Here is a 12,643-nt window from a genome sequence, read left to right as displayed (position 1 = left end):
AAAAAAAGAAAAAGAAAAGAGAGGGACAGAATGACCTTTCAGCTTTTCCCTTTATTTTTTGAACTGCTTATTAGTGCAATGATTAGATGTGCAATGATTAAAATGATTAGTCCAGTCATTTTACATGTGATTCTGTACAGAAATTAATCTTATTTACTATTAGCTAAATTTTATTGATTACTGTACACCAGTGTTTTAAGCACTTTTCATGTATCATCTCATCTCATTTAATTCTTATAATCCTATGAGGAGGGTTCTGTTTTATAAATGAGAAAAAGCTGAGCCACAAAGAGGCTAAATAACATTCCCAAAGCCATATAAATATGACATAGATTTGACCCTTGCTGTCTGATGCTAGAGAATATTTATCAACATACAAGTTTACACATACACACACACACACACACACACCAGGGAGGGATTGTGCTTTGGTATTTTTGCTATGATGATTTGAGGATACCTTAATTTCCTGGCACTAATGATACTATCAGTTTATCCTGTTTTCAAGAGAGGTGAAATTGACACCAGAATTTATTATTTGCCTTGACATACTTTAAATATCCTTCAGGTAGAGGTAATGCCTTCATTATGTTCGGTGTGAAACCAGCTCATGTCCCACCTCATAAATTCCCAAAATTAGCCCCAAAGAAATAAAACTAAATCACTCATATCTTTTCACAAAATGGATTTTTATTGTGGTCATACATGGTTTCTCAGTGCCACAGAGAATTGCTATATAGGGACAAAAAATTTTGGATGGCTCTATAAAGAAACATGGTAGGTTTTCAGAAATAAGTTATGCAGGAATGTGGTTAATGAAAAGCAGAAAGGGTCAAGGGAAGAGAAAGGAAGTCAAGGAATGTGGTATCTACATCAAATGATTACTTTTTAAGTCCCTCTAGGCTCTGATAATCCTTTCCCCAAGTCAGATCCCAACAAAATTCATCAGTAACTGAAGTGATTGTGCTAACAGATAAAGACTACCGGAGAAAAGTGGGTTGAGATGGGCTCAGACTTATTGTTAGGTCAACTCTGGGAGTCTTGTGTCTGTGCCAACCACGAACCTGTGGGCTACCTGGAGATGAGTTCTAACAACCAGCACAGAACCCAAAGCTGCTCTCCAACACCTCTGGTTAGTAGGGAAAGCCTGTAGTGGGGGCGAGAGAGGAAGCTGTGCCCTTCCTCCAACCACTGTTTTTCATCTTCTGCTCGCTGACCTTGATGTGACTTGAGAGCTCTCCTTGCTTCGGCTGTGCAGTCCAGAAGCCAGAACTTCCTCTAGGAAACTGATAAGTAGTTTGAGGTTACTTGAAAGAAAAAACAAAAGCATCTCCAAAAATAGAATGTGTTGCTCTGGACAGCTAACCAGATGAAAATATATCATGAATAGTAGGCAAGAGGTACTGGTCTGATATTTGGGTATAGAATGGAAGCATCAGTTGAGCACTACAACATCCATACTGCAAGGACAGTGCTTCTGTGCTCTTCCCCAGGGTCTTCATTTTGTTTTTTTTTTAGAATTAAATTTGGAAGGTCTATTAAGACTAACATTTCAAGTTTGAAGTTTTATTTGGGAACCCAGAATTTTTAAGGGCAAGGCCACTATATTAACTCAGTACTATGTTACCTCAGCACCTGTTATCTCTACTCTTTAAACTGTCTCAGAGCTTGTATGTTGTTTCTAGTTTCTTCCTTATCCAATCTACTCTCCAGAGTGGCACCAGAGTTACTTTTCTAAAATATGGATTACAGGCCAGGTGCGGTGGCTCAGGTCTGTAATCCTAGCACTTTAGGAGGCTGAGGCGGGTGGATTGCTTGAGCCCAGAAGTTCGAGACCAGCCTGGGTAACAGAGCGAGACCCTGTCTCTAATTAAAAAAAAAAAAAATTAACAAATAAAACAAAATACAGATTTTATCCTGTTATATACTCTCCCCTCTTCTGCTTTAAAACCTTTCTTCTACTTATGGAAAATGTACAGTTCAAGGCCTTCCATAATGTGGCCTAAAAATGAATACTTATATTCATTTTGTTCTGAGCACTTTTTACAGCCATATGTGTATATATATGCATATATGCCTGCAGCCCTGTCAAACAGATGCTACTATTATCCTCATTTAAAAAAAAACGAAGAAGCAAAGCTATAGAGGGGAGGTTAAGTGACTTGCCAAGGACTATCACAACAGATAGTAAGTGGCTCAGCTGAGATTCAAACCCAGGCTCTAGATTCTGTGCCTTTCAGCATCATACAATACTGCTTCCTACTCGTCTATTCCATCTGTCAGAGTGCAGCCTCTATGCCATCCATGCCCAACAACTCACTGTTCCTAAACATGTCATGAGCTTTCATACTTCAAGTAGTTATTCTTACTATGTCCTATGTTTGAAATGTAGGGCTATTCTTTCTCTGCTGAAATGGCGCGATCTCAACTCACTGCAACTTCCGCTTCCCAGGTTCAAACGATTCTCTTGCCTCAGCCTCCTGAGTAGGTGGGATTACAGGCATGCGCTACCATGCTGGCTAATTTTTGTAGTTTTAGTAGAGACAGGGGTTTCACCATGTTGGCCAGGCTGGTCTCACACTCCTGGCTTCAAGTGATGATCTACCTGCTCTAGCCTCCCAAAGTGCTGGGATTACAAGTGTGAGCCACTGCACCTGGCAGGAACCTTTTTCTTTAAGACTAAGGATTAAAAGTCACTTTTCTGGCCAGGCATGGTCTCATTCATTCATACATACATAAATACATAAATGTCACTTTTTCTGTAAAGCCCTTCCAGACCCCTCCATGCTGAACTAATTACTATTATTACTTTATCCCACTCCTATCTTAGCACTGTATAATTGTTGCCAAGATAGACTGTGAGCTTCTTGGGAGGTAGGGAGAAGTCTTACTCACCTTAGATCTCCAGGGCTTAACACAGAGATATCCAATAAAGTTATGCTGAGTAAATGAATAAAATAGCTACCCATTGGCAAGAGAGCCTTCTTTATAATATAAAAGTTACTTGGATGGATGGGTGCGATGGCTTACGCTGTAATCCCAGCACTTTGGGAGGCTAAGGCGGGTGGATCGCTTGAGCCCAGGAGTTCGAGACCAGGCTGGGCAACATAGTGAAACCCAGTCTATAAAAAATACAAAAATTAGACAGGCGCCTGTAGTCCCAGCTACTTGGGAGGCTAAGGCAGGAGAACTGCCTGAGCCCAGGAGGCAGAGGTTGCAGTGAGCCACGATCGTGCCATTGCACTCCAGCCTGGGCGACAGGAGTGAAACCCTGTCACAACAACAAAAATAACAACAACAACAACGACGACGACGACAACCACAAAAGTTATTTGGATGCTCAGGACTCTCTCTCAGAGCAGATATTTAAAAGACAGAGGACTGGAGGAATGACCAGGTATCTTATTACCATTGTTTTGCAGTTTTAGACTGAAAGATTCTGGGCTTGGAGAATTTAAATTCCAAACTCCTTTGCAAAAGAAAAAATTGCAAAGTAGAGGGAAAGGAGTAGAAGCTAAGTTCATTTGTTTCTCTGCGGAAATACAGACATCTTTGGCCTGGCTTTTTGGCCAGTTGGACTGGAGACAATTGGAGGTCACAAAACAAGTGTTAGGAAATGAAGTAGCACTGATTTTTTTTTCTTTTCTTTTTTTTTTTTTTTTGAGATGGAGTCTTGCTCTGTCGCCCAGGCTGTAGTGCAGTGGCCGGATCTCAGCTCACTGCAAGCTCCGCCTCCCGGGTTTACGCCACTCTCCTGCCTCAGCCTCCCGAGTAGCTGGGACTACAGGCGCCTGCCACTGCGCCCAGCTAGTTTTTTGTATTTTTTAGTAGAGACAGGGTTTCACCGTGTTAGCCAGGATGGTCTCAATCTCCTGACCTCGTGATCCGCTCGTCTCGGCCTCCCAAAGTGCCAGGATTACAGGCTTGAGCCACCGCGCCCGGCCTGATTTTTTTTTTGTTGTTGTTTTTTAACAGTAACACAACAAGTCTTGGTGACTTCTGGAAAGAATGAAATAAATGTGCTGGGAAACCCTATAGGAATTTATCAGGGGATATTTGGTTCATTTCCAACTCTGCTACAAAGGGAAGAAATAAAGATCCTCCTCTGTATATCAACAACACCCCACATTCTTGACTATAATGAGAACACACTTACTATTTATATTTACCAAACCTAATTTTGTTTCCTAGGGCCACTGTGACTTAAAAAAATATATATCTATTTGGGGACTCTGATGAGTCATTGCTCAGAATGCTTAAAAAATTATGGGGAATGAACATATTGGTAGCTGTACCCCAAATTTAGATTATGTTTAAAAACAAAACAAAAGAATAATTTTTCTTTCTAAATTCGTTTTAAATCAATCTCGCTTAAAAGTAAACTCAAAAATCCCCTTCTCCTGTGGTGCCATAGTCCAGTTCAATTCAGTTCAGTTCAATCCAATTCAACAAATGTTTAATGAGTATCCATTATGAACGAGGCGTTGAACTAGGTGTACAAATGAACACCTTAATTATGATTCCTACATTAAGGGACTCTCAGAGACAGATACACAATCACAATCCAATATGAGTATAAACAGAGGCAGTGCCAGAAACTAACAGAGTGGATTAATGCTACTGCTTTTTTTGGTTTGTGCTGTCATCAAGGGTGTTTTCCTGACTCTGTGTATAGAAGGAAGGTGGGTGGAAAAAAGAGAACCCCAACCCTGATTTTACAAAGTCAACCTTGAGAAGTCTTGAGTCACACACTGAAAAGCAAGCTTCTTCACTTAGATCGTTGGTAAGGGACTAGAGACCAACGTTTATAGGATTAAAAATATTAATTACTAAAATAATTCAGCTGAACAACTGTGTTTCTCTTCCTAAACAAAGCTACCACACTGTAACAAAATTATGTGGGTGTATGTGTATATAATTTAAGGATATGTCTTCCTCCTTTTTCACTATACTCCACAGGTAAAAATTACATGTGAATTTCTTATACCAAAGACACCAAGGGGAATCTAGAACCTGAACAGTGGTATAATAATATATTAAAAAAATGGAACTTGTGGGGAGCAGGAAAATAGGAAAAGACTTTCAGGAAAATAATGAGAAAAACCCCAAGATATTTGCCGTAATGGAGTAATAAGCTCCTAATTACAGCCAAACACTTTCTTGGAGATGTTAGGAGTATGGGAGTGGGTAAGGGAGAAGGATAAGATGAAATTTTTAATAGCTCAAAACACTGAAAACGCTCCTCACCTCTCCTTTCAACTTCCACTGCTTGCAGTTTTCAGAGCCACTGCTGTGTTTCATACTTCTTTGCTTTTGCACCTACTATTCGAAGGTTGTCCCATCCGTCTCATACTTTGTTTGGTGGAACTACGCATCTTTAAAAACCCAACTCTCACGTTATTACTCCTCTAGGAAGCTTTCCTCAACTGCATTGCCCTCCCCTTAGAGTTACGTGCTCGTTCTTCCATATCTTGTAAATATCCTGTGTTGTAATTTATTTGTCTATATGTCTATTTTCCATGCAAGCCTATGAAGCTTTTTGGGGCACAAGGATACATGAGTACATTCTCTTTGTAAAAGTTTTAAACAGCACACATATACCTCATCTTCCTTGACCCTTCTTATCCTCATCACTCCAGAAATAACATAATTTGATCAACAAATATTTACTGTCTACTATGTGCTAGGCACCGTTCTAGAAGCTGTGAATACAGCAATGAAGAAAGTAAAAAAAAAAAAAAAAAAAAAACCAACAAACAAAAAAACCCCTCTGCTCTCATGGAATTTATATTCCAATGGGAGATAAGGAAAATAAAATTAATTAGTCATTACTAATAATAATACAACAATAATAATGGTGTACATATATTACTATATGCAAAGTCCTGTTCTAATGGACAGAAACCATTCCACTTTAAGTACACACGCACACACACACGAAACACAGAGAAGTCAAGATCTTACATCTTAGAAGTGGAATTGGGATATAATCCCAGGCAATTTGGCTTCAGTTTGTTTTTTTAACTATAATGCTATACTGCCTCTTTGTAATACGTTAGATGAAGAAATACTATGGGAAAAGATAAAGCAGGTTTAAAAAAGGAGTATTGGAGATGATAGTGGTGTGAGATTTTAAAACTAGTGACTGGGCTGGGTGCGGTGGCTCACACCTGTAATCCCAGCTGTGGAGATTACTGTGGGAGGCCAAGGTGGAAGGATCACTTGAGGTCACAAGTTTGAGACCAGCTTGACCAACATGGTGAAACCCTGTCTCTACTAAAAATACGAAAATTAGCCAGGTGTGGTGGTGCATACCTATAATCTCAGCTACTTGGGAGGCTGAGGCACGAGAATCGCTTGAACCTGGGAGGTGGAGGTTGCAGTGAGCTGAGATTGTGCCACGGCACTCCAGCCTGGGTGCCAAAGCAAGACTCCATCTCAAAACAACAACAACAACAAAATAAATAAAATAAAATAAATAAAATAAAATAAAATAAAATAAAATAAAAAAACAAAACAAAACTAGTGACTGGCTGCCCATGGTGGCTCACGCCTGTAATCCCAGAACTTCGGTAGGCTGAAGCAGGAGGATATTTTTAATCCTATTGCTTGAGTCCAGGAGTTCAACATCAGCCTGGGCAACATGGCAAGACCCTCTACAAAAAATTTAAAAAATTAGCTGAGCGTGGTGGTGCACACCTGTAGTCCTAGCTCCTCAGGAAGCTGAGGTGGAAGGTTCACTTGAGCTTGAGCCCAGGATTTAGAGATTGCAGTGACCTATGATCATGCCATTGCACCCCAGCCTGGGTGACAGAGTGAGACTCTGTCTCAAAAAAAAAAAAAAAAAAGAGAGTTCATCAATATTAGGTAATAGCTTTTCTTGAAGAGGAATAAAATACTACCATAAAAAAGTCCCCCCAAAACAAAAACAAAAACTAGTACTCAAGGAAGGCCTCCGTGAGAAACTGACATTTGAGCCAAGACCTGAATGAGGCAACAGAGCATGTATCTGGGAAAGAGCAAGTACAAAGGGATCAAGGCTCTGTATGTTTAGGGAAAAGAAAGAAGGTTAGTGTGGCTAGAGTTAAGTGAATAAGGTGTTGGATGGTAAGAGGTGAGATTGGAGAGGTAAGGAATGGGTAGAGCGGGCTATAAGGAGAGATCATGTAAGGCCTGGCATGTCATTGTAAGAATTGTGGTTTTTACTTTGGTAAGATGAGAGACATCTGGAGGGTTCTGCAAAAAAAAAATGTGACATACCCTGAATGACACATTTTCACAAGATCACCCTACTACTATATTGAGAAGGGGGTGCTGGGGGACAAGTGTAAAGCAGCTGCAGTAATCCCAGTAGGAAGTGATGGTGGCATGGACCAGAGCAGTATTGGTGAAAGGGCATTAGATTCTGGGTGTATTTTGAAGGTAAAGCTCTCAGGACTTACTGATAAGTCAGGATGTAGGTGTGAGAGAAAGAGGAGATTCAAGAAAATGCCAAGTTTTTTTTTTTTGCCTAAGCAACTAAAGGAATGGATGTGCCACTGAGGTGGGAAGTCGGAGGGAGGATTATGTGAGGAAGAAAGATCAGAAGTTTGGTTTTGATCACGCTAAGTATGAATATTTATTAGATGTTCAAGTAGAGATGTCAAAAAGACAGTGGATATACAAGTCCAGAGTTTGGGGGAGAAGTTTGGTCAAGAAACACTGGTTCTCAACGGGGTGAGGAGGAGTGTGATTTTACTCTCAGGGGACATTTGGCAGAGTCTGGAGATGTTTTTCTCCTTGTCATAACTGGTGGAGTGCTGCTGGTATCTCACGGGTATAGGCCAGGAATGTTGCTGAACATCTATAATGCAAAGGACAGTCCTCCACAACAACAGATTATCTGCCTCCAAATAGCAATAGTGAAACTCAGGACTAGAAATATAAATCTGAGAGTTAGTAGTGGAGACAGAATTTAAAGCCATGAGACTGAATGAGATGGCCAAGGGAGTTGGTGGCCAAGTCCCAGGGATTCCAAAAACAGGAGAAACAGCAAACAAGACAGAGAAGGAATGGCTAGTGAGGTAGGAGGACCAAGACAGTATAGCTCCTGGAAGCTAAGTGATAACAATGACCAGTCTGCGCAACATAGCGATACTGCATCTCTATTTTTTTTTAAAAACAGAAGTGGAGGAACTGTGTCAGATGCTGCTGATAGGTCAAGCAAAATGAGGACTGAAAGTTGACTCTATGTTTAGCTATGTGGAGGTCCCTAGGGACCCTGACAAGATTTTGGAGTGATGGAAGTGAAGGCCTGAATGCAGTAGTTGAGGAGAATATGTGGGTTTAAGAGAATATGTGAGGGAGGGAATTAGAGACAGTGAGTATAAACAACTCTTGGATAATTTTCCTATGAAAGAGAACAGAGAAATGATATGGAGCCTAAAAAGAGTAAGGGGATTAAGAGAGGGCTTTTAAAGATGCAGAATATAGCAGGGTATTTCAAACTGATTATTTTTTTTTTGGGAGACAGAGTCTCACTCTGTCACCTAGGCTGGAGTGCAGTGGCACAATCTCGGCTCACTGCAACCTCCACTTTCCGGGTTCAAGCAATTCTCCTGCCTCAGCCTCCTGGGTAGCTGGGACTACAGGGATACACTGCCACACCTGGCTAATTTTTTGTATTTTAGTAGAGACAGGGTTTCACTGTGTTGCCCAGGCTGGTCTTGAACTCCTGAGCTCAGGCAATCTGCCCACCTTGGCCTCCCAAAGTGCTAGGATTACAGGCGTGAGCCATCATGCCTGGCATAACAGGATATTTCTATGCTTCTATGAATAATCCAATAGATAGGAAGAAAACGATTTGGGAAAGAAATGGGAGCGAGTTTGGAGTGATATCCCTGTGTAGGTGAGGTGGATGGGCTCTGGTGCCCAAGTGGAAGAGCTAGCCCCAGCTAGGAGCATTCATCCCCTATGACAGGACAGAAGGCAGCGGGTTTTCTCTCTTCTAATTATCTTCTAATGGTTTGTCTTACTAGTTAGTGCACATCTTGAGTATTACCTTCTTCATTCTTAGTATAAAATGGATGAATTGTTTGCCAAATGAACACGATTCAGATACAGATTTTTAACAGAAGACCCCAGCTTAAATGTCACCTAGTATGCTAAACTTTTTCTAAATATCCAACAGCAGTTTTATCAGGAGCAAGGGAATAGGTTGGCATTCAACATCTACGACTGAGGCTGGGCTCACACCTGTAATTCCAGCACTTTGGGAGGCCAAAACAGGTGCATCACTTTGAGCTCAGGAGCTCGAGACCAGCCTGGGAAACATGGTGAATCCCCGTCTCTACTAAAAAAAAATACAAAAATTAGTTGGGTATGGTGGTGTGCACCTGTGGTCCCAGCTATTTGGGAGGCTCAGGCTGGAGAATCGCTTGAACCTGGGAGGTGAAGGCTGCAGTGAGCCGAGATGGCACCACTGCACTCCAGCCTGGGTGGATAGGCTGTCTCAAAACAAACAAATCTACATCTGGAAATACCAGGAATCTCACACAAAGAGATCATCCTGCCCCTCACGTTTAATGAATAATGAAGAACTTCTCATTATTTCTCAAATGTGGTATACCTTTTTTTTTTTTTTTTTTTTAAATCTTGCTCCTGTCCTTAGTCATGCTTTTCCTCAGCCTTGACTGCTTTTTCTTCCTATGGAAATCCTACTTATCCTTTATGGTCTAGCTCAAAAACCACCTCCTCTGTGAGGCATTTCCTAGTTACTCTGTCAGAATTAATTATTTATATTTAGGATACATTTTGTTTAACTTCTGTACATGAACCCTTTTCAATTTTTTTTTTTTTTTTTTGAGGTGAAGTTTTGCTCTCGTCCAGGCTGGAGTGCAGTGGCACGATCTTGGCTTGCTGCAACCCCCACCTCCTGAGTTCAAGCAATTCTCCTGCCTCAGCCTCCTGAATAGCTGGGATTACAGGAGTCTACCACCATGCCCACCACCATCACGCCTGTAATACCAGTACATTGGGAAGCCGAGGTAGGCAGATCACCAGAGGTCAGGAGTTCAAAACCAGCCTGGCCAACATGGTGAAACCCCGTTTCTACTAAAAATACAAAAATTAGCCGGATGGGATTTCATGTGCCTGTAGTCCCAGCTACCCGGGGGGTGAGGCAGAATTGCTTGAACCTAGGAGACGGAGGTTGCAGTGAGCTGAGATCATACCACTGCACTCTAGCCTAGGCGACAGAGTGAGACTCAGTCTCAAACAAAAAAACCGAAAAGAAGCAAATGAATTTATGAGTCCTAAGGGTGTAGTCCAGATTGGTATACCAGCTTATATCTTTCTTCGAGTTCCAGTATTTTGTTTTAAAAATGCATAATTGGACAGGCACGGTGGCTCATGCCTGTAATCCCAGCACTTTGGGAGGCCGAGGAGGGTGGATCACCTGAGGTCAGGAGTTTGAGACAAGCCTGGCCAACATGGTGAAACCCCGTCTCTACTAAAAAAAATACAAAAATTAGCCAGGTATGGTGGTGGGCACCTGTAATCCCAGCTATTGGGGAGGCTAAGGCTGGAGAATCACTTGAATCTGGGAGGTGGAGGTTGCAGTGAGCCGAGATCGCGCCATTGTACTCCAGCCTGGGTGACAGGAGCAAAACTCTGTCATAAAAAAATAAATAAATAAAAAATAAAAATGCATAATTTTACATTATTTTTCATAAAAGGACCTTTTAAATTTTGACATAAACGTATTTTAAGGTACTTATCAGTTAAATTTTTTAATTCTACCCCTGAACATCCTCCCAATTATAAGAAACTGGGCACTTCAAAAGATGTGTCATGTTTATTTTGTGCCATTAGTCTTTGAGACTAATCATATCCTAATATGAATAATACAGAATTTGTTTGACTCCTTCACTGAACCATAAGATCACTGAAAACAGGGACGTTTTATTTATGTTTGCATTTCAGTTCCTGCCTTGAATAGTAAAGGCAGCCACTCAATAAATATACTCCTTAATGTTCCCAAACAATATAATCAAAATATTCTGTCAATATTCTTAGCTCACATTTTCTTGTTTCTCCTTGAGAGGAGCAATAGTAATAATAAAAAATGTAACAAAAAACCTCATGTCTATGGACAGGTGAATGGAAAAGTAAACTGTGGTATATTCACATAATGGAATGTTACACAGCACTGAAAAATGACTGAGGTTACATGCAACAATATAGATGAATCTTAGAAGCAACGTTTAATGAAAACAGTATGATGCCATCTTTATAAAGCTCAAAAACAAGCAAAACTAAACAATGTGTTATTTAGAAATACATAGATAAGTGCTAAAAACACTACCTTCTTCCACCAAAGCAAGGGAATTAAATACAAAATCTAGGATAGCACTTACCTGTTGTAGGGAGATAAGGGATGTAATTGGAGAGGAACACATGGATACATCTATGTTACTGGCAATTTTCTAGTCCTTGGGTTAGGTGAAAGGCTCAAGCGTATTTATTATATTATGCTTTCTAACTTACATGCTACATATATTTTATCAAATATTATATTAAAATACAATTAAAAAACACAAAAGTGGAGTGGGTTTCTTTACCCTAGATTTTCTCAGAATCTTTAATATGCTAATGTGAGTTTTGACTTTTCAAGAGAAGGATAGAGTGTTTTCCAAACTTAGTTGCCTATAGAACCCTTTTTAAAATGGAATACTTATCAATATCTCCTCTAATAAATTTTCTGTATAACAAGCCCTGGAATACACTGAATTAAAGTATAAGATATTTCCTTGATTTTAACTAATTCCACTGGGGTTTCTTTACCCTATGACACTTTCTTACAAATGATGTAATTGCCTATTAAAAAATGTAGCTATTCCTTCCCAGTTCCCTCCTTAGTACTGGCCACCTGATTTATGAAACAAAACAAAACAAAACAAAACAAAGAAGCAAACAGGAGCCCTTGGCACTAGTTCCTCTCTCATTGAGAAGAAACAGCAAAAAAGCAAACAATGAGATTCTGCATGGATCTAGCATTGTTTGTGTCATTCATTGGAATATCATGCGAAGAGAAAGAAAAAAATTACCCTCATCATCCACAGGGTAAAAAATGGACTCTTCAAGGACAGAACTCAGAGGTCTGAAAGGTTGTTATCATCTGAGAACACAGAGGTCTGAAAGGTAGTTATTGTCTGAGAATAAAAAGAGGTGTAGATGTGTGGGAACATTCAAGCCCACATCAATTTGTCAGAACAACCACAACTACAGGGGCAGCATGGTGAATGCTATTAAAAAATGCAAGAAACGAAGCCCCAAATAACCCAGCTGTAGCAACCATGAATGCTGAAGACTCTTTGCATGTCTTCTTTATTTTTTTGAGATGGAGTCTCGCTGTGTTGCCCAGGCTGGTGTGCAGCCCCAGTTCAAAAGATTCTCCTGCCTCAGCCTTCCGAACAGCTGGGATTACAGGTGCCCACCACCACGCCCAGCTAATTTTTGTATTTTTTTTTTTAGTAGAGACGGGGTTTCACCATGTTGGCCAGGCTGGTCTTGAACTCCTGGAACTCCTGACCTCAGGCGATCCACACACCTCAGCCTCCAAAAGTACTGGGATTACAGGCATGAGACACCATGCCTAGCCTGT

The 12,643-nt window shown here is 40.6% G+C and overlaps 1 protein-coding gene across 2 annotated transcripts in view; it reads right to left on the bottom strand.

Moving 5' to 3' along the window:
• Positions 1 to 672: 672 nt before the first annotated feature.
• VPS45 (vacuolar protein sorting 45 homolog) overlaps positions 673 to 12,643 on the bottom strand; it is an 83,539-nt gene continuing 71,568 nt past the window's right edge. The window contains exon 15 of one of the 2 annotated variants that reach the window (XM_023213572.3): positions 673 to 1,286. In XM_023213572.3, coding sequence (XP_023069340.1) covers positions 1,199 to 1,286 — 88 coding nt within the window. In that variant the 3' untranslated portion in view covers positions 673 to 1,198. The remainder of the gene's footprint in view (positions 1,287 to 12,643) is intronic. The other variant, XM_023213573.2, reaches the window with a different exon arrangement.

Source organism: Piliocolobus tephrosceles, chromosome 1, assembly GCF_002776525.5.
Source record: "Piliocolobus tephrosceles isolate RC106 chromosome 1, ASM277652v3, whole genome shotgun sequence".
Classification (NCBI taxonomy): Eukaryota; Metazoa; Chordata; class Mammalia; order Primates; family Cercopithecidae; genus Piliocolobus; species Piliocolobus tephrosceles.
Note: the sequence above shows the minus strand (reverse complement) of the source record. Positions and strands in the feature narration are given on the sequence as shown.